The following is a 25,723-nucleotide window of genomic DNA, read 5'->3' as shown; positions in this document are numbered from 1 at the left end:
CTCCACAGATCTGAGAGATAAACTATCCTATGTTCTTCTAATTAATTTATAATCTCATTCTTTATGCCTAGATCATGAAGCCATTTTGACTTTATCTTGGTGTTACAGTGTTAAGTGTGAGTCAATGCCTAGTTTCTGCCATACTAATTTCCAATTTTCCCAGCAATTTTTGTCAAAGAGTGAATTCTTATCCCAAAAGCTGGGGTCGTTGGGTTTGTCAAACATTAGATTATTAAAGTTATTGATTATTTTATCCTGTGAACCTAACCTATTCTACTGATCAACTAGTCTTTTTTACTTATCCAATACCAAATGGTTTTGGTGACCGCTGGTTTATAATAATTTTAGATCTGGTACATCTAGGCCACCTTCATTTGAATTTTTTTTTCCCATTAGTTCCCTTGAAAATCTTGACCTTTTGTTCTTCCAGATGAATTTTGTTGTTATTTTTTCTAGGTCATTAAGATAGTTTTTTGGGAGTCTGATTGGTATAGCACTAAATAAATAGATTAGCTTAGGTGCTATTGTCATCTTTATTATATTTGCTCAACCTATCCAAGAGCACTTAATATTTTTCAAATTGCTTAGATCTGACTTTATTTATTCAAGTAAGCCTCTAAAGATATAAAATTTCTCCTTATTACTGCTTTGGCTGAATCCCACAGATTTTGGTATGATGTCTTATTGTTATCATTTTCTTGGGTGAAATTATTAATTGTGTCTATGATTTGTTGTTTCACACATTCATTCTTTAGAATGAGATTATTTAGTTTCCAATTACTTTTTGGTCTATCTACCCCTAGCTTTTTGTTGAATGTAATTTTTATTGTATTGTGAGCTGAAAAGAATGCATTTACTATTTCTGCCTTTTTGCATTTAATTTTGAGGTCTTTAAGTCCTAATATATGGTCAATTTTTGTATAGATTCCATGACCTGCTGCGAAGAAAGTGTACCCCTTTCTGTCTTCATTTAATGTTCTCCAAAGATCTATGGTACCTCACTCTTCTAGGCTTCTATTTACCTCTTTGACTTCTTTCTTACGTTTTTAGTGGTCCGATTGATGTAATTCTGAAAGTGCAAGGTGGAGATCTCCCACTAATCTCGTTGTTCTGTCTATTTCTTCTTGCAGCTCTCTTCGTTTCTCTTTTAAGAATTTAGATGCTTTACCCTTTGATCCAGCAGTGTTACTACTGGGATTATATCCAAAAGAGATTATAAAGGAGGGAAAGGGACCTGTATGTGCACGAATGTTTGTGGCAGCCCTTTGTGTAGTGGCTAAAAACTGGAAACTGAATGGATGTCCATCAGTTGGAGAATGGCTGAATAAATTGTGGTATATGAATATTATGGAATATTACTGTTCTGTAAGAAATGACCAACAGGATGATTTCAGAGAAGGCCTGGAGAGACTTACGAACTGATGCTGATTGAAATGAGCAGGATCAGGAGATCATTATATACTTCAACAACAATACTATATGATGACCAGTTCTGATGGACCTGGCCATCCTCAGCAACGAGATCAACCAAATCATTTCCAATGGAGCAGTAATGAACTGAACCAGATATGCCCAGAAAAAGAATTCTGGGAGATGACTAAAAACCATTACATTGAATTCCCAATCCCTATATTTATGCACACCTGCATTTTTGATTTCCTTCACAAGCTAATTGTACAATATTTCAGAGTCTGATTCTTTTTCTACAGCAAAATAACGTTTTTGTCAGGTATACTTATTGTGTATCTAATTTATATTTTAATATATTTAACATCTAGTGGTCATCCTGCCATCTAGGGGAGGGGGTGGGGGGGGTAAGAGGTGAAAAATTGGAACAAGAGGTTTGGCAATTGTTAATGCTGTAAAGTTACCCATGTATATATCCTGTAAATAAAAGGCTATTAAATTAAAAAAAAAAAAAGAATTTAGATGCTTGGTAGAATTCACATGTAAATCCATCTGGTCCTGGGGATTTTTTCTTAGGGAGTTGGTTAATCGCTTGTCCTATTTCTTTTTCTAAAATGGGACTGTTTAGGATATTTACTTCTTCCTCTGTTAATCTGGGCAAGCTATATTTTTGAAGGTATTCTTCCATTTCATTTAAGTTGTTGAATTTATTGGCATAAAGTTGGGCAAAGTAACTCCTAATTATTGCTTTAATTTCCTCTTCGTTAATGGCGAGTTCTCCCTTTTCATTTTTAAGACTAACAATTTGATTTTCCTTTTCCTTTTTTAATTAGATTTACTAAGGGTTTGTCTATTTTGTTGGGTTTTTCATAGAACCAACTCTTAGTTTTATTAATTAATTCAATAGGTTTTTTTTTTTACTTTCAATTTTATTGATCTCACCTTTTATTTTTAGAATTTCAAGTTTAGTGTTTGACTGGGGGTTTTTAATTTGTTCCTTTTCTAGCATTTTTAGTTGCAAGCCCAATTCATTGACTTTCTCTTTCTCTATTTTTTGCAATTAGGCCTTTAGAAATATGAAATTTCCCCTTATAACCGCTTTGGCTACATCCTGCACATTTTGGTATGAAGTCTCATTATTGTCATTTTCTTGGGTGAAGCTATTAATTATGTCTATGATTTCTGTTTCACCCAATCATTCTTTAGTATGAGATTATTTAGTTTCCAATTATTTTTTACTCTATTTTCTCCTGGCTTTTTGTTGAATGTAATTTTCATCACATTGTGGTCTGAAAAGGATGCATTTACTATTTCTGCCTCACTGCATTTGAGTTTGAGGTTTTTATGTCCTAATATATGGTCTCTTTTTGTATAGGTTCCATGAACTGCTGAAAAGAAAGTGTACTCCTTTCTGTCTCCATTTCATTTTCTCCAGAGAGCTATCATATCTAACTTTTCTAGTATTCTATTTACCTCTTTGACTTTTTTCTTATTTATTTTGTGGTTTGATTTATCTAATTCAGAGAGTGCAAGGTTGAGATCTTCCACTATTATAGTTTTGCTGTCTATTACTTGTTGCAGCTCTCTTAATTTCTCTTTTAAGAATTTAGATGCTACACCACTTGGTGCATGTATGTTTGATACTGATATTGCTTCATTATCTATGCTACCCTTTAGCAAGATATAGTGCCTTTCCTTATCTCTTTTAATTAGATCAATTTTTGCTTTTGCTTGATCTGAGATTAGGATGTCTACCCCTATTTTTTTGACTTCACCTGAAGCATAGTAGATTTTGCTCCAACCTTTACTCTGTATGTATCTCCCTGTTTCAGGTGTGTTTCCTGTAAACAATATATTGTAGGATTCTGGCTTTTGATCTAGTGTATCCCCCTCTGCTTTATGGGAGAGTTCACCCCATTGACATTTATGGTTAAAACTACTAATTCTGTATTTCCTGCCCTCTTATTATCCCCAGATTATGCTTTTCTTTTCCTTTCCTCCCTTATCCCACTCCCCAGTGCTATATGTTCTCTCTCATTAGAATCCCTCCCACCCTCTTTGAGTCCCTTCCCCTTTCTTATACCTTTCCCTTATTACTCCTTTCCTTTTCCCTTTTCCTTTCCCACTTTTTTATGAGGCGAGAGAAGTTTCTCCATAAACCAAATAGGTCTATTATTTTCTCTTTGAGTCAAATCTGATGAGAGTAAGATTCACACAATATTCCTCCCCCTTCCTAAATTCCCTCAGATATGATATGTTTCTTTTGCCTCTTTGTGGGATGTAGTTTCCCTCTTTTTATCTCCCCTTTTCCTTTTTTCTGATACTATCCCCTTTCCACTTCTACTTCCCTTTTTTATTTTGTATCAATAAAATCAAATTATATATGCACTCTTTATGTATATCCATAACAGAAATGCAGTTCTCAAGAGTTCTTTTTACCTTTTTCTGCTTCTCTTGAGTCCTATAGTTGGAGATCAAATTTTTTATTTAGCTCTGTTTTTTTCATTAGAAACAAATGGAATTGTTCTGTTTCATTAAATGTTCATCTTCTTCCCTGGAAGAAAATGCTCAGCTTAGCTGGGTAGTTTATTCTTGGCTGCATTCCAAGTTCTTTTGCCTTTCAGAATCTCAGATTCCAGGCCCTTTGATCCTTTAATGTGGAAGCAGCTAGATCCTGAGTGATCCTTATTGTGGCTCCTCGGTATTTAAATTGTTTTTTTTTTTTTTGGTTGTTTTGTTTTGTTTTGTTTTTCTGGCTGCTTGTAATATTTTTTCCTTGATCTGATAGTTCTGAAATTTAGCCACAATATTCCTCGGAGTTTTTATTTTAGGGTCTCTTTCAAAAGGTGTTCGATGAATTCTTTCAATGCCTATTTTACCTTCTGATTCTGTTACATCTGGGCAGTTCTCTTTGATGATTTCCTGTAAAATAGTGTCTAGGCTCTTTTTTTCATCATAATTTTCAGGAAGTCTAATAATCCTCAGATTATCTTTCCTAGATCTCTTTTCCAGGTCTGTGTTGTTTTTCAAGTAGATATTTTTTCTTTCTTTCTTTCTTTTTCTTTTTTTTTTTTTTTTTTGGTTTTCTTTGACCAATTTTTGATGTCTCAATGAATCATTCATTTCTATTTGTTCAGTTCTGATTTTCAATGAGTTATTTTCTTCATTAGCTTTTTTATTTCTTTTTATATATGTCAATTGAGTTTTTAAATGAGTTGTCTTGCTCTATGGAATTTTTTTCCATTTCACTAATTTTTTTTTTTAACTGAGTTATTTTCTTTTTCTAATTCACAAATCCTACTTTCCTGGGAGTTCTTTATCTTTTCCAAAGCACAAATCCTACTTTCCTGGGAGTTCTTTATCTTTTCCAATTTACAAATTCTGTTTCCCTGGGAAACCTTTTCCAACTCACATTTCAGGAAGTTGTTTTTCTTTTTCTACTTTATCAAAATTTTCTTTTAGTTAATTATATGCCTTTTCCACACTCTCTTGCAGAGCTTCTCTTTTCTTTCCTCATTTTTCTTCTAGCTCTCTTTTAAGATCTTTTATAATTTCTTCTAGGAGAGCCTTGTGTGATAGGGACCAGGTTACATCCCCCTTTGGGGTTTTGTCTGGAGACTGTTTGCTATTTGTCTCCTCAGGGTTGAAAACCTGCTCTCTTTCTGTATAGAAGCTATCTATAGTTAGAGTTTGCTTGGCTTTTTTACTCATTTTTTAAAAAACCCTTAGGGTCTGCCTTCAGAGCAAGGAGGTTACCAGCTTCCTCTACAGAACAGGGATAGATAGATGGACAGTAGCTGTCTTTCAAATAGGCTGCAAAAAGTGGCTGAACTGCGGAAGTACCCCAGGCAGAGCCCTCCCCCTTTCCCCCGCAGAAGTGTGGCTGCCCTGGGCAAAAGCCCTGTGGCTGCAGAATGGGGCTGCAGAGCTGTACTGTGATCTGTGCTGAGTCACTTCAGGTGCTGGGTGGATGTAGCCAGGTCCTGTTAAATACTGGCATTTTTTGGAGTGCACTCTACCTTTGGTGTTTATGTAACTTCTCTGCTGATCTACTACTTTGCAACCAAAGTAGAGCAGCCAACCTGTGGGAGAATCCTTACTGCAAATTCTCCACATAGAGACTGCCCCCACCCCTGGTCCACTCAGTGTGCTAGCCTCTGGTTTTCTACCTGTGCTGGCCTCCTCCTGCTCTATCAGGACAAACCTTTGCTGGAAATCTTCCAGATTATCTTCAGCAGGTTGTACTCCAAATATTCATGGATTTTACCAATCAAGCATTATTTTTGAGGCTGAATTTGGTAATTAGTAATGAAGGTAGAAGGGGAGCTTAGAGGGGCAGGTATGTCCTCTCTGACATCTTGGGCCTGCCCCAATAGCACTTATATTCTCAAGGAGCTTACTACTTAATGGAGAAGAAATATGCAAATAATTATATCAAATAAGCTGCATACATGGTAAATTGAAAATAATCAGGTTGTTGGAAGTAAGAGTAATCAGGACAGAATTACTATAAATGGTTGAATTTTAGCTGGGAGACCAAAAATTCCAGGCATGGGGAAATACCTAGAGTGGGAAAATGGAGTACAGTGTTTGAGGGGAGAAAAAAAGTACAATGTCATTGGATCACATTGCTTGAGTATGTTAGAATGGAGAAGTCAGCACTATGGATAGTATGAATAACTTGGAAAGGTTAGGGAAGAGGTTATGAAGTACTTTAAACTTCAAATAGAGATTTTTATAAATAATTCTTAAAGTCACAGGGAGCCTTCAGAGTTTAAATAAGCACTAATGTAGTCAAATGTGCCCTTTTGAAAGATCACTTAGACAGTTGACTGGATAATGTACTGAAATGGAGAGAGACTTATAAACCTGGCAGACCAACTAGCAGGCTATTACAATAGTTCAGACATGAGGTAATAAAAACCTACACAATGGCTAAAGAAGTGCCAGAAAAGAGAAGAGTACATATGATAGAGATGTTACCAAGTTAAAATTGAAAGACCTTTAAAAATGATTGAATATGAGGATGAAAGAGATGGAGTAGAGGATAACATCTAGGCTATCCATTACATTACATTATTTTTTTTGAGCTTTTATATTAGTTAACATCTCAAAGCTATACATGATTATAGACAGTATCTTCATAGCACTTGCTTTCCATAGGAGAAATTTAATCCTTTCATTTAATCTTTCAGTTAACAATGACTGAACATTTATTCTATGTTTAACCACAAAAAACACTTTGGTTAGCAAATTTGGAAATTTTGGAAAGTTAAATGATTTCTATGAGGTTCAAATGAGACAATGGATTTGGTAAACTATAAAATACTATATGTTATAAATGATATATAATGTAAGGCATCTTCATTATTATTATGTTTCAATAATTGATGAGAAGAGTTGGAGTAATGGAATAGAGTTGGATATTATTATTCTGAGAAGAAATATTAAAATATGCAAGATTTGATCCCATTATGCAAATTTAATGTGATACTTTTCCTTTCAGAGCGATTTACAAGAATGTGAAAGAAAAAAAATATTTAAGGAAATACTGTGAAAATGAAAGCATCACTCTCAATTGGACTCCTCTCCTATCCAAGCCATCAATTTAATGTTCTTCCTTTGATCACTTTTCCATGCTTTTGCTCAAGTATTAGAATTGCCATTTCTATTCTTATACTTTTGTTCCTTTATTTACATTCCTCAAATAATTTTTGATCACATGGATCATAACTGAATTATCTACATTCAAGTTTTCTATCTAAGTACCCTAGATCAGGGACTCTAAATATTTACTGATAATATATAATAATTTCTCAACTTCCACATTGAATTACAGGAACTCATAGCAATTCATGAACCACAGTTTAAGAAATGACCCTAGACAATGTAATTCTCCATGATTTCATACACATAACTTATCTCTTTCTAGAAAATTTGTCTCAATTCATGCCCTTAATTGCCAAATTATTTTCCTTTGTTATTCAAAAACCCTTTGAAATGTGACCCCTCTATTGGAAAATGATTAGAAAGTTGCCTTAACATATAATTTCTAATCTGTCTATTACCAAATTAAATCTGTTTAACTGGTTGTTTAGAGATAATATACACTTGATTAAAGTTTCCTTTTTAATTTATTTTTTTCTGTATACTAACAGTATCCATTAGAAGCCATAAACTCTAGTAATGCAGGACAAATAGTTTGATATACCCTTCATAATAAATTTCAATAAATAATAATGCATTTGTTATATTTTTTCCCTTCAGATCTAGCTTCTTCATTTCTATCTAGACTCACAAATATTTTCTCAATTATGCTAAAACAACCCCAGCACATATTTTTGGGTTGCTTGATAGCTAATAGAATGAATGAATAAATGACTTCTGTAATATACTTCTATAGTAGAGCTAACCTATGATAACATTAACCCCTCTAATGTGTATGGGTTAGTATGTAGCATATCATATAAATTTTGTTGAATTTGAAATATTATAAGATGACATTTATGAACTATAAGCCTATTTGTGACTCAAATAACAAGATATTTTTTTCTGCAATATAATATCATTCTACATGACTAGTTTTTCAATAACATTGTGAAAAGAAATTAGGGCAGTTGTATAGGGCAGTTGTAGACTATGAGTGAAAAAGAACTTCATAATGTATTAACCTAAATTACTTACTATAGAGATTTTCATTGGAATTGCATTAGTAAATATAGGGAATAATTAAGGACTCTGTGAAATTTGTGTTTTAATTATCTAAAGGATTGTTTCAATTTTCTACTTAATACCTAGATCCAAACTATAATAGATGTCAATACATGAGATGGAGCCAATGAAAATAATCAAATAACATATTAAAAAGCCTCATCTTTCATATAAGAAAACAGAATTAGAGACCAGAAATTATGACTATATCCTCAGAAAAATCCAGTACAATGCTTATGAATATGTTACTTTATAAGTCCTTATTGCTTAACACTCTTATTTAATAAAAATACTGTCAATATATATTTTGAGTATATTATTGGGATTTATTGATGGCATCTTTCATAAAAGCCTTAAAAGGAACTTAAAGCATTGATTATGCCCCAGAATATTTGGGATTGATGGTAAAACAGATGGACACCTCTGAAAAGAAGATGTGTCAATTTCCCATGATGCTCTAGCCCAATTTTTCTAAGAAAATCTTGAAGAAAGATTGAAATTTCCCATCAAGCTGAGACTGAATTCAAGTGCTGACAATGTTCAATGTAAAACAAACAAACAAGCAGAATAACCACACAGCAATCAATAGACTTCCACAGATAAAATCATCAATGAAATTTATTTTAGATTTACATTCCTTGTCAAGTGCTCGAAGTTCAAAAAAAACAGTATATTGCTGAGTCCATTACAAAAAAGAATGAGTACCAAACCTTGATAATCTTCTCTCTTTCCCTCTTCCCAGTTTCTCACATATGCATGTGTTTCCATACTTGATATAATCACATAAAATCAATTCATTTAACTCAGCCTAGTGTGGAACTCCACTGGGTTGAAACCCAACTTCAGACATTTATTAATTGTAATTCTGAGTAAAACATTTTATTTCTATGAGCCTCAGTTTCCTCTCTCTAAACTTCCTTTTCTAGTTTAAAATCTATGATCCTAGGAATACAATTCCATTTTATTCAACAAACATTTGTTTAAAATAATTTACTAAATACCTAAACCTTTTAGGACACCTGGAAATTAAAACTAAATATAAACCAAAGGATAACTAACTTAGAGCTGGAAGATCTTCAGAGAGTTAAATGCAAGCCCTTCAATTGTGCACATTAAGAAACTGAAGCCTATAAAAACTTTTATGTTTGGCTAAGGTCACACATAATAATGTCAGAATTGGGATACAAACCTAAGTTCTCTCACTTCAATTTTAGTTTTTCTTCCTTTTAATCAGACTTACTCTAATGTTGATGGATGGTAGTTGTTTTGTAAATGTAAGGTAATATCAAAATAACATTCAATTGTAAGGAAAGAGCAACAGCACTTACTGGAACAAGGAACTTTTTGATCTCTTCCAATGCATGACTCATACGTGAATAAGCTTCCCCAGGTGGAGCAAAGACTTCGATTAACACATGAAGTTCATCACTCAAGTGGGCATATTTGGCTTCCCCACTCTTCCTTAGTTCTTCTTCCTGTGAAATAGGTTATTTTTAGAACTAAAAATCTACTTTTTTTTTTCCAGTGATTTTTCATTTACAGAGAATGTGACAAAAGGGCATAATTTAATCAAATGTTCCATAAATGGAAGATCTTTGAGAAATAAAATCTGGTACAAGCCTCTTAAAGATCTTTTTAAATCATTTTTTGAGTGTTTGAGTGATAAATCTGGCACAATTATCATCTGCAACAGATTTTAATCAGCACTCTATAAATTCAAAATATCTCAAAATGATTACAGAAATATCATTGTATCTTTATTATGCAATTTCTATTTGGGGAGGGAATAAGGCTAAGTTTATATATTCATGAAAAAGTGACAATCTGAGTGTCAGTATGTCTACGTGTTTATCTATACGTTTTAAGAGCCTCCCACCTCAAAGAAAATAGGCATATAATAAGCTTTAAAAAATCTCAGTAACATGACAGTATCCATTAAGTAATTATAAACCAGTTCATTATGTTATAAAGAAGAAACCATCTGATGTCCTTAGAAAGAACTATAAGGAAATTTGAATGTGAAGCCATATTAAAGATGTACCTGTATACTTACAAAAGTATGACAGGATTGAATATTATAGGAAAAAAGAGCATGTATCTGGTCATAGGAAAAGTTTAACTTCTTTATTTCAAATTATTTTCTTTTAGTAGGGACTATCCATTCCCCACTTTCTGTGCCATATCTGTTTTTGTTTTTTTGTTTGTGTTTGTTTGTTTGTTTTTGCCTTCTTGCAAGCCCCTCCTCCTACCTAAAAGCTGGAATTCCTGGTTCCAGCCACATGCCTATTTGACATCACTGTTACTTCCTTAGCTGTCAATATATCTTAAGTATCTGCACTAGAACTCCAATCTTTCTCTGAAAGAATAATCAACAGTTTGACCTACTTCTCTCAGATATCAACACACAAAAAGAATATTCATTTACAATTTTATTTTTAAAAGTAGAAGAATTATGATCTGTTCCTTTTGTCTTTCTTTTAGAAGAATTAGAATTTGCTGCTAACATTAAGACTCATTAGACCAAACAGGATAGTTTGGCTTACTGAGTTGGAGACAGGAAGATCTGAGTTCAAATCTTTCCACAGACAATTATGTATTGTGTGGTCCTTGTAAAGGCAATATATCTCAGTTTGAGTTTCCTCGTCTTTAAAATATAAGTAACAATATTACCTACTTAACAAGGTTATTTAAATTTCAAAAGAAATTATATATATATATATATGTATATAATGTTTTGCAAATTTTAAAGTGCTATTTAAATGTATATTACCCATTACTGGTTTTATTGCATTTATAAAACTCTTTTCTTGTGCCAGGAACCATGTTAAATGTAATTTTTTTTTATAAATATTATCTCATTTCTTGATCATAATAAAAATAAGAAACATTTTTATCCCTTTTACAATTTAGGAAACTGAGGAAAACAGTTGTTAAATGACTTGTGCAAGATCATACAGCTAAGGGGCAACTAGGTGGCACAGTGGATAGAGCACCAGGCCTGAATTCAGAACCTGAGTTCAAATCTGGTCTCAGACATTTATCATTTCTTAGCTGTGTGACCCTGGTCAAGTCACTTAACCCCATTTGCCACAGCAAAAAGCCCAAAACAAAACAAACAAACAAACAAAAAAACACAAAGGTAGGTATCTGAAGTCTGAATTAAACTCAGATCTTTTTTTTTTGTCTCTAGTCCCAGTAATCTATTATATCACCAGTAGTCTAATTTTTTTTATTATTACTATTATTATCATTATTAAATAGCCCCACTTCTTGCCATGGAGAACACTTCTATTTGCATTATTGATCTAATTCCATATAATCTTCTCCAAATATTGCCCCATGTTATCTACATTCCCACAGTAAGCTGAAATTTCTCACTATTTTCTTGTTACTTTTTCTGCTGTCTGTAGACACACCCATGTCTTTCTGCATACCTAAAAAGTGTCTTCATCTGATTTGTCTGTCCATGCTAGATATCATTCTGGAACTTTCAGCTCTTTGGGAATAGCTTACATACTGAGACTCCATTTCCTTTCCTTCTCTTACTTTCTCTAAATCATCTGTTGTCTGGCTTTCTACTACATAATTTGACTGAAACTATTCTTTCCATGTTGCCAATCATCTCTTAATTACCAAATCTAATAACATTTACTGAATCCTAATCCTTCTTGACTTTTCAGGTTTTGATAATTTTTCTCAAGTTTACTCCAAGAGTAGCATCCAGTATCTCTTTTCTTCTCCCTTTCTTTTTCTTTAATGATGCTAGTGATGGAAAAATAGAATGAAGGGTACTAACACTTATTTTTAAAAAATGTAAACTTTTAATTTTGCTATTATAACTCTACATTAAAATCCATGTCTAATGATTAATCAGTATACATACTATTTAATGAACCAAAATCATATCATTTTACATTGCTATCATTATAAATAAAATGAGGAGGAAGTTACAACAAAATGGAAATAGAACACACAGGTTCACATTGGAGAAATTAATAAACAAATTTGGGGACATGTCTTTATTCTGCATCTAATGATAATGAGAAACACTGATCCATGGAACATTTGATATTGCAGTATAGATGACTCATTAAAAAATATGAAAAGAATTGTAACATATGCAATTATAGCTATTCCTAAAGTTTCTTTTAGAAAGAAAATGAAAAAAAAAAACAAACATTTTTCAAATTGTTTTGACTTAGCAGTTGCATTTATATAATACTTCCAGGGTGACAAAGTACTTTATATAAGTCATTCCATTCTTGATGACATCTACTTAAAGGGGAACATGAAGATTAATATGAAAATGCAGTATAGGAGTAAGGAAAGAAAAAAGCAATGAGATGGATGTTTGATGTCTACTCATCATCAATATTTCCTCCCATGATGGAATTAGAAGATACTTAGCATGAAAAACACATGCAAACACACATGTGTGCATTCATACACACAGAAATAAACATGCAGAAGTTGATTATACTTCAACAGATCAGTACTGACTTGTTACAAATTAGAATTATTCCAGTCAGCTGTCTATTTACAAAAAAATTACCAAATTTTTTTTTTTTTTAGGGAATTGGGGAATTGGAGAGAGAGCTTAGATGGCAGAATGAAATAAATATCTTTTGATCTTTCTCAATACAATACATCCATATACAATAGCTTAAATTGTCTAGAACCAAATTCTTCCAAGAAAAATTAAGAAAAAATTCAGCATGAGCTTGTTTTTTGTTTGTTTGTTTGTTTGTTTTAGCACAAAACAACTTAGGAAAATAGAAAGAGAGTTTGTTCATTCTGGACTGGGGAATGTCCAGGAGCAATGTATGAGAAGCAGACTTCTCATACCAGCTATGGGCTGGCAGTAGTAGAAGCATCAAATTCCCAAAGATAGTGAGTTAGTTGAATACCTCATAAGAAAGAGGCCACAGAGAACCTTTGGACAACCACTAAATGCAGGATAAATTGCCTTTTGGAAGCTCTATAACCAATTATCCAATTTCAGGTCATAGTTCCAGGGTAGAAAGGAATGATTGAAGACATGAGGAAGCAGGAGTTCTGTCTGTGTAAGCATTATATGGCAGACCTTAAGGTCAGAGATGACACCTTTCTCCAGATTATATGATTTTGGAAGCATCAAAAATTTAATGACACCCACTGAGTTGATAAAGAAGGAAAAGTTCATAAAAGACAGAAATTCAGACCAGATATTCTCAACACTACTTATGGAGAAGAGGAGACCCCAACTCTAACATTACAATTTTAAATGAAGAAATAAGCAGGGAAAAAACCTCAAACAAAAAAGAAGCTAATGTTAAAAAATTTTATAATGATGACAGGCAAGCTCAAGATAGGAATTCAGGTGACTACTATTTTTTAAATATTTGTAATAAATTATTACAAGAGAAAATGAAGAGTAGAAACAAGTCCGACAAGAATCCAGATGAGTTTTAAAAAAGTGGATCCTAAGATTTCTTCTCCATTTCTTTTTCATTAATGTTGATGGCAGAGTGGCAGAGTGAAAGATACTTCTAAAAAAATGATTTAAAAAATCAAATAATATAATCAGTGGAAAAAATGGGAAAAGAAATGAGGAAAAGAAATGATAGAAGAAATGACAACTTGTTAAAAGAGATAAAAAATTTCTTTGAAGAAAATAATTCCTTAAAAGTAAGAATTAATCAGGTGAAGGTGATTGGTTTTATTAGATATAAATTGTTTCAATAAAACAAAATCAAAAGACTGAAAAATTAAAAGAAAGTGAAAAGGGGAAATAAAAATAAAAACTCTGATCAGAAAAAATTGGCTCAAAGTGATATAATTTAAGAATTATTGGATCATCTGAAAGCCATGATTTTTTTTAAAAAAAGATTCTACACATCATTTACTTCCAAGAAATTATAAAGGAAAAGTACCCCCAATATCTTAGAACCAGAAAGCAAAATAGAAATTGAAAAAAAAAATCCAATGATCACCTCCTGAAAGAAAACTTCAGATAAAACAATTCAAGGATATTACCATCAAAACCCAGAATTCCCACATCAAGGAATGTTGCAAATTCCTAGAAAGTAAAAATTTAGGTAAGATGATACATATAACTCTTGAGAATTGTATCTTTGTCAGGGGTATATAAGAGAACATAGATATAAGCTGATTTTAATGTGATGATATAAGGAAAACATCAGAGGAAAAGGGGAAAGGAGAGAGAAAAGTATAACTAAGGGAAAATGGATGGAAGAAAATACTAAATTATTAATTTTGAATTTGAATGTGAATGGGACAAATTCTCCCATAAAATGGAAGTTCACAGCAGAGTGGATTAACAGCCAGAATATTATAATATGTTGTTTACAAGAAATACATTTGAAATAGACAGATACATACAGAGAAAAGGTAAAGGTCTGGAGCAGAATCTATTATGCTTCAGCTGAAGTTAAAAAAAAAAAGCAAGGTTAGGAATTGTGAGCTCAGATCAAACAAAAGCAAAAACAGATCTAATTAAAAGAAAAAAGGAAGGAAACTACATCTTGATAAATGCTACCATAGATAATGAAGTAATATTAATACTAAATATATATGTACCAAGTTGCTGGAGGAGATGTTGAGAGAGGTGCAAGATGAAATAGACAGCAACACTACACTAGTGGGAGATCTCAACCTCGTCCTATCAGAATTAGATAAATTGATACAAAAAATAGACCTTGGTTCATCATATCTAATCTTTCTAAAATTCTATTTGGAGAAAATTAAATGGGAATACAAAACAATATACTTCTTTCTCTGGTACATGTGGTACATGGAACCTGCACTAAAATTGACTATGTATTAGGTCATAAAAACCTTAAAATCAAATGCAGAAAGGCAGAACTTGTAAATGCTTCTTTTTCAGATCATGATGCAGTACATTTACATGTAATAAAGGTTCAGGGAAAAATAGACTAAACGTTTATTAGAAACTAAATAAGTTAATTCTAAAGAATGAGTGGATGAAACAACCATAGAAACAATTGATAATTTCATCCAAGAGAATGACAATAATGAGACAAGATATCAAAATTTATGGGATGCAGCTAAAACAGTTCTTAGGGGAAATTCTTGGGGAAAATTTTTATCTCTTGATGCTAACATAAATAAAATATAGAAAAAAGAAGACCAATGAATTGGGCATGCAACTAAAAATGCTAGAAAAAGAACAAATCAAAAACCCCAAACTAAATACCAGATTTGAAAATTCTGAAAATAAAAGTAAAGATTAACAAAATGGGAAATTGAAAGTTAAAAAAAAAACAACTTTTGAACTAATAACAAAACTAAGAATTACTTTATTTTTTTATTTGGGGGTAAGCAATAACATTGATAAACCTTTTGTTAATATGATTAAAAAAAGAAAAACAAATTACCAGTATCAAAAATGAAAAGGTGAATTTACCACCAATGAAGAGGAAATTAAAACAATAATTAGGAGCTATTTTACCAAACTGTCAATAAATTTTATAATCTAAAGGAAATGGAAAAATACTTTAAAAATATGTTACCCACATTAAAAGAGGAAAAAAATGAATTACTTAAGGAGTCCCAATTTAGAAAAAGAAATTCAATAAGATATTAATGAACTCTGTAAGAAAAAATCTCCAGAGCCAGATGGATTGACAAGTGAATTTATGAAACATTTAATGAACAATTAATTCCAATACTATACAAACTATTTGGAAATATAGGGGAAGATGGCCTACCAAATTCCTTTTGTGACAAAGATGATGTGGATACCTAAACCAGAAAAGGCCAAAACAGAGACAGAAATTTATAGACCCATTTCTCTAAGAAATATTGATGCAAAAATCTTAAATAAAATATTAAGAAAGAGATTACATCAATTTATCAATAGGATAACATGCTATGACCAAGTAAATTTATACTAGAAATGGAGGATTGGTTCAACATCAGGAAAACTAGCAGCATAATTGATTATATCAATAACCAAAACTAACTGAAATCATATGGTTATACCAATAGATGTGGAAAAAACATTTGACAAAATACAATACCCATTCCTATTTAAAACACTAGACAACATAGAAATCAATGGAATTTTCATTAAAATGATAAATAGCAACTATCTAAAACCATCACCAAGCATTAACTGTAACAGGGATAAAGTAGAATCGTAGAATCATTCCCAATAAGATGAGGGGCAAAAGAAGGCTACCCACTATCCCCATTACTATTCAATATTGCATTGGAAATAGCATTTGTTCAGTTCTATACCAATAAAAAAGCCATAAAATTATTTTGTAGCACTAGAAAAAATAATAACAAAATTCATCTGGAAGAACAAATGTGCAAAAATATTAGGGGAATTAATGAAAAAATACAAATGATAGTAGCACAGCATTACTAAACCTAAAACTATTATAAAGCAGGAGGCATCAAAACCATTTGGTACTGGCTAAAAAATAGAGTAATGGATCAGTGGACTAGGTTTTTTGTAGCAGTATTTTTTGTAGTGGTAAGAAACTGGAAACTGAGTGGATGTCCATCAGTTGGAGAATGGCTGAAAAAATTATGGTATATGAATGTAATGAAATATTATTGTTCTAAGAAAAGATTAGAAAGCTGATTTCAGAAAGGCCTGGAGAGACTTATATTAACTGATATTAAGTGAAGTAAGTAGAACTAGGAGAACATTTTACACAGCAAGAAGAAAATTATGTGATAATTAATTGTGATGGATTTGGCTCTTTTCAATAATTTAGATGATTCAGGGCAATTTCAATAGATTTGTGATCAAGAAAGCCATCTCCATTCAGAATGGACTGTAGGGACTGAATGTGAATCACAACATAGTATTTTCACCTTTTTTGTCACTGTTGTTTGCTTGCTTAATTTTTCTTTCTTCTCGCCTTTTAATCTGATTTTTCCTGTTTATGAAAAATGTGGAAATATGTTTAGAATTGTACATGTCCAACCTATACTCAATTATGTGCTGTTTAGAGGAGAGAAAAGGTATGGCTGGAGAGAGAAAAAATTGGAACACAAGGTTTTGCAAAAATGTTGCAAGCTATCTTTGCATGTTTTGAAAAAAAAACTTATTGCTATTTTAAAAAGAAATAATTTAGCTAAGATGGTAGAGGGAAGTTAGGAAGCTACTTGAGCTCTCTGTTTCCCTTGAAAGCCATATGAAACCAAGATTTTGAACAAAGTAAGATGGAATGATACCATTCTCCTGCTCAAGTCAGATTGGAAAAAAAAAACTTCAAGAAATGTTAGTCTCACTAGGGTGAAAAGCAGGTTCATCCCATCTCAGACAAAGGCTGGGAAAGCCAGTGAGAGCATCTTAACCACAGAAGATCAGCAACTGAAACCCTCAGTTCTGATTCAGTAGAGGAGACCAGGGGGCAGCTTTCAGTTCCAGCTTAGTAGACAAAATCTGGGAAACCAGGCTGTTTCCTGGAAGGAATAGATTAAGCTGTTCCCTACAAAAACAAGGAGCTATGCTCAAAACCAAATCATCAACATTTCTATATATGATTGACAAAACCCATCACCAAGAGATTGAAAGAGAAATTACATTTAAAATAACTGTAGACAAAAATAAAATACTTAGGGGTCTATCTGCCAAGACAAACCCAAGAACTCTATGAACCCCCCCCCCAAAAAAAAAAAAACAACACTTCCCACAAATAAAGTCTGATCTAAACAATTGGAAAAATATCAATTACTCATGGGTAGGTTGAGTTAATACAACAAAAAGGACAATTCTGTCTAAATTGGTCTACTTGTTCAGTATCATACAAATCAAATGACTTAAAAACATTTTATAGGACTAGGAAAAATAATAACAAAATTAATCTGGAAGAAAACAAAGTTAAAAATATCAAGGGAATTAACAAAAAAATACAAAGGTTGGTGGTTTAGCAGTACCAACCTACAACTATATTATAAAACAGCAATAATCAAAACCATTTTGTATTGGCTACAAAATACAATGGTAGATATGGCAAAATAATCAAGGCTTATAATAATCTAGTATTTGATAATTCCTCAAATTCCAGTTCTGGGATAAGAATTCACAATTTGATGAAAATTGCTGGTAAAACTGAAAAACAATAAACCAGAAATTTGGCATAGACCTGCATCTCATACCCCATACCATTAAGAGCATTAAGAGCAATATCATAAGCAAATTAGAAGAGCAAGCGATTTATAGAGATCTTTGGAGAAGGGAGGAATTTATGGCCAAAGAAAAATTAGAGTACATTGTGAAAGGCAAAATGGATAACTTTGTTTATATTAAACAAAATAATTTTTTTGCATAAACAAAACCAACAGAAACAAGATTAAGTGGGAAGTAGAAAACTAGGAAAAAATTTTTGCAGCTAGTCTTTATGACAAAGATCTCTAAAATATTTAAAGAATTGTGTCATTCTTCAATTGATAAATGTTCAAAAGATATGAACAGACAATTTTCAGATGATGAAATTAAAGTCATCAATAAGGCATATGAAAAATGCTCTAAATTATTATTGATAAGAGAAATACAAATTAAAACAACTCCAAGGTACCACCTCACAGCACTCAGATTGGCTAAAATGACAGGAAAAGATAATGATAAAATGTTAGAGGAAGTGTGGAAAAACTGGGACACTAATGTATTGTTGGTGAAGTTGTGAAATGCCAACCATTCCAGAGAGCAATTTGGAACTATACCCAAGGGGCTATCAATCTGTGCATACCCCTTTTCAATGCCACTATTGGGTCTATATCCCAAGAAAATCATAAAGTAGGGAAAAGGACTCACATGTGCAAAAATGTTTGGTAGTGTCTTTTTTTGTGGTAGCAAAGAATTGGAAAAGGAGTGGATGCCCATCAATTGGTGAATGACTGGTTATGGTGAAGATAATGGAATATTATTGTTCTATGAAAAGCTATAAACAAACTGATTATAGAAAAGCCTGGAAAGATTTACATGAACTGATGCTGAGTGAAATAAGCAGAGGCAAGAATACACTGTACACAGTAACAGCACAAATGTGTGATGATAAACTATGAAAGGCTTGGTTCTTCTTAATAGTTCAGTGATCCAAAGCAATCCCAATAGACTTTTGACAGAAAATACCATCTGTATTCATTAAAGGAACTAAGGAGCCTGGATGTTAATCAACACACGCTATGTTCACTTCTTCTTCTTCTTCTTCTTTTAATCTCTCCCATGTTTTTTTTTCCTTTTGCACTGATTTTTCTCTCCCAACATGATTCATAAAGCAATGTGTATTAAAAGTAAATAAACTTATTAAATAAAAAAGACCAGAATTGATTAGAAAAGTTGACATTCCAACACTCATAAGAAACATAAAAAGATAAATAGATGGAAGCAGGACCAAGATGGATAAGAGAAACCAGATATTACCTGAAATTTCCCCCTTTGTTTCTAGAATATTGGAGCAGTTTTCCTTAATCATCTCTTGGAGAATGCTATTCAGTCTCGTTTTTGGGTCAGGAAGGTAGACCACTCATTTTTAAATGGTCTCTTTCAGGTCTATATTCCAGATTGGCTCTTTTTTCCAATGAAGTATTTCACACTTTCTTCCATTTCTTCATTTATTTGACTGATTTTTACTTTCTCATAGTCATAAATTTCCAATTGTCCAATTCTATGTATATTTTTCTTTAATGTATAATTTTCTTTAGTTAATTTTTTTATGTTTTTGTCCATTTGGTTAATTCTACTTTTTAAGGAGTTGTTTTCTTCGACAATTTTTTCCCTTCCTCTTCCAAGCTGTTGATTCTCTCAGGCATACCTCTATTTCCTTTTTCATTTTTTTTAACCTCTTTTATTTGCCTTTTTAAGTCTTTTATAAGCACTTCCAAGAAGCCTCTTCAGGCTTGAGACCAATTCATATCATCCTTTGAGATTTCTTTTGTGGACATTTTGTCCTAGTCTGAGTTGGTATTTTGGTCTACTCCATAGTAGCTTTCTATAGTTAAGGTTCTTTTATGGTTTTGCTAAATTTTTTTTTCATTGCTTTTGGCATTTCCTCTTTACTTACTTTTATGGTTGAGGTCTGTTCCTGAATTAAGAAGGTGCTTTCCCAAGCTTCTTGTGCAACTCTGAGTCTTGGCTTTGAGCACAGGGAACCCTTGTATTTTCAGGGAGGTAGTTTTGCCTGTTCTTTTTCATAAAATAGTCTTATTTCCCAGAATTTGCCTTCTGAGTTGTCATTAGAAGGTGTAGACAGAGTCTATCTGAAATAGTCTGGACACCCTTTTCACCCCAGTAAGAAGACTGACCTTTCTTGAAGTTTTTTGAGTATAGCTTGAACTGGAGAGTGGTATCATTCTGTCCATCTCTGTTCAGAGCTTTGGTTTCATGTGGTTTTCAAGGGAAGCTGGTTGAGCTTGAGGAATTTCTTGGTTTCATTCTGCCATCGTGGTTCCACTTCTGAAAGTCCAACTGCCTCATTTTAAATAACCTTATGTGACTTTTGATTATTTTCTATCCAATTCATATATTGCCTTTCTAGGTAGAATATGAATGAAGATCATATCTTATATTTTTCTCTTCCCAGAGTGTACCTAGCACTGTGATGAGTGTACTATAACTAGTCTTTAAATGTTAATGATTGAATGTTAAGGTACTGAGCACTTGGGAATAGAAGGTGCTATATTCAGTAACAAAGACATCACAAGTGCTTTAGTGTTTGATTAGGACATCTGCTGAATGCTAAAGCATTCAGTGAACAGAGGGGAGAAATGAATAATTTTTAGAGCAATACATAGATCTTTCTAATTTCATTTAGCACCAACATAAATGTGAAACCAACAGTTTACCATCTTCATAGTATTTCTTTTCAAGGACAAAGATAACATGTCAGGGTATACTTTTACAAAATTTCTTCCTCCCTCCTTACTTCCCTTCATTCCTCCATTCCTTCTCTCCTTCCTTCTTTCTTCCCTTACCACCTCCCTCCCTTCCTTCCTTTTTTCTTCCCTCCTTCCCTCTTTCCTACTTTCTTTTTTCCTTTCTTCTTTTTTTCATTTTCCTTCCTTTATTTCTTACCTCTTGTGAAACTTATCAAGGATATTTTATTCTACCTCGTATTTTCCTTTGTCATTTGTATTAATTTTTTTCTATCTAATTTAATATTTTATTTTCAATTACATGTACCATGATTTTAACATTCCTTTTCTTTTTCAAATTTTGAGTTTTAAATTCTTTTTCTTCCTTCCCTCCCCACATTGAGAATGCAAGCAATTTGACATAGGTTATACATTTGTAGTCATGTAAAATCCATTTCCATAGAAATCATTCTGTAAAAGAAATCATAGACCTCTCTCCCCTATCCAAAAAAGAAAAAGAAAATAGTTAAGAAAAAGTATCTTTGATTGGCATTCAGGATCTAGAAATTCTTTCTCTGGGGATGGAGAGAATATGTTTGACAAAATTGTCTTGGATTGCTGTATTGCTAAAATTAACTAAGTTTTTCATAGTAAATCATCATACAATATTGCTGCTAATTTTTACAATTTTATTCTGGTTCAACTTCATTTTGCATCAGTTCATGTCTTTCTATGCTTTTTCTGAGTATGCTGCTCACCATTTCTTAAAATACAATAGTATTCCACTAAAATCATATACAATGATGTGTTCAGACATTACTCAATTGAAGGACATTCCCTCAATTTCCAATTCTTCATCATTACTTAAAGAGTGGCTATTTTTTTTTTTTTTTGTAGATGTAAGTCCTTTTGCTCTTTGACTTTTTATCTCTGGGATACAGAGGCTAGTAGGATGGCTTAGTTGTATAAGTCCTCTAGACTAGTTTGATTAGTTCACAACTCAACCAAAAATGCATTAGTGTTTTCAGTTTTTCATATCAGAACCAAATTTTATCAACACATGCTATGTTTGTTTCTTTTTTCTGTTTTTTCTCTTTCCTGTGGTTTTCCCTTTTGTTCTAATTTTTCTCTTTCAAGATGATTCATAAAGAAATATATATTTTAAAATATTAAGTAAAAAGCTAACATTTATAATTTTCTTTTTTTTTTTGGTCATATTAGCCAGTCTGACAAGTGTGAGATCATTAATATTTTCCACAATCCTATTTCCATCATTTATCCTTCTCTCTCTCTCTCTCTCTCTCTCTCTCTCTCTCTCTCTCTGTCTTTCAGTCTGTCTCTGTCTATATCTCTGTCTCTCTTTCCTTTTACCCTGTCCATTCTCAAAAAATGTTTTGCTTCAGACTTTATCTTCTCTAACCTGCTTTTCTTCTACCAGCTCCACTTTCCTTTCTTATCTTCTTCCCTTTCTACTTTCTGATATGGCAAGATACAATTTTACATTCAAATGAGCATGTATATTATTCTCCCTCTGTGCCAATTCTGATGAGAGTAAGATTCATGTACTTTTTTCCCTTTTTCCTCTTTTGCCCCTCCACTGCAAAAGCTCTTTCAGGCTTCTTTTATGTTTTTATGCTTCTTTTGCTTCTTGTATTTGAAAGTCAAGTTTTTTTATTCAGCTTTGGTCTTTTCATCAGGAATATTTAAACGTCTTCTATTTAATTAAATATCCATTTCCACCATGAAGGATTATACTTAGTTTCAATTGGTAGGTAATTTTTGAATAGTTCTACTTATTTTGCCCTCCAGAATGTTACATTTCAAGACCTACAATCAGAAATACAGGATAGAGCTAAGATGGTGGAGTGGAGACACATCTTAATTTGAGTTCTTCCTGACATCCCTCTGATCAACACCAAATCAAACCTGTGTGGTGATTTTGGAGTGACAGAACCCGCAAATATTTGGAGTGTAAAGAATTTAATGCAGAACATATTTTTGGAAGAAATCCAGAAAAGGTATATTTCAGTAAAGCTGAAGAAGTGGGGGGGAGGTGGACTGGGAGAAATGACCAAGGAAAGGTGAAGCACAGAGAGGAGGGCAGTGTGGTGTTCATGTGCTGGGAAACTAGAGGTTATTAACTAAATTACATCAGCATTGGCTATTCTGTCCTAGTTACAAGCCATAGGATCAGCAGATTAGCAGGAAGACATCCATCACAATATACAAAAAGAAAATAGTAAGCTTCTGAACACCAGAATATTATATGACTTGACCACTTCCACCCAGCAGCAGAAGTTAGCAGCATTGTCCTAGTGCAGCTACAGTTGCCTGTAGAGAAATCTTGGGACAATCTCTCCTTTGCCCTAAGAGCAACCTTTAAAAAAAGAGCAAAAAAAAGCAAAAAAGAACTCTGACCATATGGAGAAAGAGACAATCAGATCTCAAATCCTGAGGACACTAATAGCAAATTATCTCCAGAGGAAGCCCCAAAGGGTGATATGAATTGGTTCACATCTCACAAGACTCTCTTTAAAGAATTCAAAAAGAATATTAAAAGAGAACTAGCTAGAACAAAAATGGGGAAAAGACATAAGAACACTGCAGGAAAATTTGGAAAAGGAAATAATAAAGAGCCCCAAATGAAAACTCCAAGGAATACTGTATCTAAATTTCAGAATTATTGAATCAAGGAGAAAATATTGCAAGTAGCCAAAAGAAACAAGTCAAATATTGAGAAGCCACAATTAGGGTTACCTAGGACCTAATTGCTTGCACTTTAAAGGAATAAAGGGCCTGAAATCTGATATTCTGAAAGGCAAAGGAACTTGGACTGCAGCAAAAATCAACGATTCAGCAAAACTGAGGAATACCTTTCAGAAAATAAGATGGACCTTCAATGATAAAAGTGAATTTCATTTATTTCTTATGAAAAGACCAGAGCTGAACAGAAAATGTGATTCCAAAAACAGAAGTCAAGAGAAGCATAAAAAGGTAAACTGGAAAGAACTTTTGAAAACTGTATTTCTGTTATGGGCATACTTAAGAGGGTGAAGATATAATATCATTTTATTGTGATAATATAAAAAAGAAATTAGTAGTAGAAAGGAGATTGTATAAGAAGAAGAGGAAAATGGAGGTAAAATGAGGTAAATTATATCTCATGAAGAGACAAAAAAAAACCTATTACAACTGAGGGAAAGAATAAAGGAAGATGAACAATCAATCTTACTCTCATCAGATTTGGCTCAAAAAGAGAATTTCATAGATATTTACCTTCACAGAACAACTTGTCTCACCCTATGGTAAAGAAGGAGAAGAAAGGGGAAGGATAATAGAAAGGAAAACAAAAGTTGTAGGGGAAAGGTATAAGAAAGGTGAAGGGTCTGTAAAAGGGGAAGACTGTTTGAGGGAGGTGGTGGTCAGAAGCAACAAAGAAGAAAAGAAAGGGAAAAAAAGTATAATTTGGGAGAAACAAAAATTAGTAAATAAATGTGAATGGGATGAACTTTTCCATAAAACAGAAGCAGATGGCAGACTGGTTGAAACCCAGAATCCTACAACTGTTTAGAAGAAACACATTTAAAGCAGAATCATATATACAGAGTAAAGATAAAAGGCTGGAGTAGAATTTATTATGCTTTAGCTGAAGTGTAAAAAGCAGGGGTAGTAATCTTTTTTTTTTTTTTTAATTTAATAGCCTTTTATTTACAGGATATAAACATGGGTAACTTTACAGCATTAACAATTGCCAAACCTCTTGTTCCAATTTTTCACCTCTTACCCCCCCCACCCCCTCCCCTAGATGGCAGGATGACCAGTAGATGTTAAATATATTAAAATATAAATTAGATACACAATAAGTATACCCGACCAAAACGTTATTTTGCTGTAGAAAAAGAATCAGACTCTGAAATATTGTACAATTAGCTTGTGAAGGAAATCAAAAATAATGCAGGTGTGCATAAATATAGGGATTGGGAATTCAATGTAATGGTTTTTAGTCATCTCCCAGAGTACTTTTTCTGGGCATAGCTAGTTCAGTTCATTACTGCTCCATTAGAAATGATTTGGTTGATCTCGTTGCTGAGGATGGCCTGATCCATCAGAACTGGTCATCATATAGTATTGTTGTTGAAGTATATAATGATCTCCTGGTCCTGCTCATTTCACTCAGCATCAGTTCGTGTAAGTCTCTCCAGGCCTTTCTGAAATCATCCTGTTGGTCATTTCTTACAGAACAGTAATATTCCATAATTTTCATATACCACAATTTATTCAGCCATTCTCCAACTGATGGACATCCATTCAGTTTCCAGTTTCTAGCCACTACAAAAAGGGCTGCCACAAACATTCGTGCACATACAGGTCCCTTTCCCTTCTTTATAATCTCTTTGGGATATAATCCCAGTAGTAACACTGCTGGATCAAAGGGTATGCACAGTTTGATAACTTTTTGAGCATAGTTCCAAACTACTCTCCAAAATGGTTGGATTCGTTCACAACTCCACCAACAATGCATCAATGTCCCAGTTTTCCCACATCCCCTCCAACAATCATCATTATTTTTTCCTGTCATCTTAGCCAATCTGACAGGTGTGTAGTGGTATCTTAGAGTTGTCTTAATTTGCATTTCTCTGATTAATAATGACTTGGAGCATCTTTTCATATGACTAGAAATAGTTTCAATTTCTTCATCTGAGAATTGTCTGTTCATATCCTTTGACCATTTTTCAATTGGAGAATGGCTTGATTTTTTATAAATTAGAGT

General features: G+C 32.8%; 1 protein-coding gene across 2 annotated transcripts in view; it reads right to left on the bottom strand.

Moving 5' to 3' along the window:
- The window catches only part of KHDRBS2 (KH RNA binding domain containing, signal transduction associated 2), an 847,635-nt gene that overhangs the window by 347,465 nt on the left and 474,447 nt on the right, over positions 1 to 25,723 (bottom strand). For both annotated transcript variants that reach the window (XR_004233669.1, XM_031964686.1), the window contains exon 4: positions 9,447 to 9,593. Coding sequence is in view for 1 of the 2 variants with exons in the window: in XM_031964686.1 (XP_031820546.1) it covers positions 9,447 to 9,593 (147 nt within the window). In the remaining variant the exon portion in view is untranslated. The remainder of the gene's footprint in view (positions 1 to 9,446; positions 9,594 to 25,723) is intronic.

This window comes from Sarcophilus harrisii, chromosome 4, assembly GCF_902635505.1.
Source record: "Sarcophilus harrisii chromosome 4, mSarHar1.11, whole genome shotgun sequence".
NCBI lineage: Eukaryota > Metazoa > Chordata > Mammalia > Dasyuromorphia > Dasyuridae > Sarcophilus > Sarcophilus harrisii.
The sequence above is the reverse complement of the archived record's forward strand: the minus strand, read 5'-3'. Positions and strand labels throughout refer to the sequence as shown.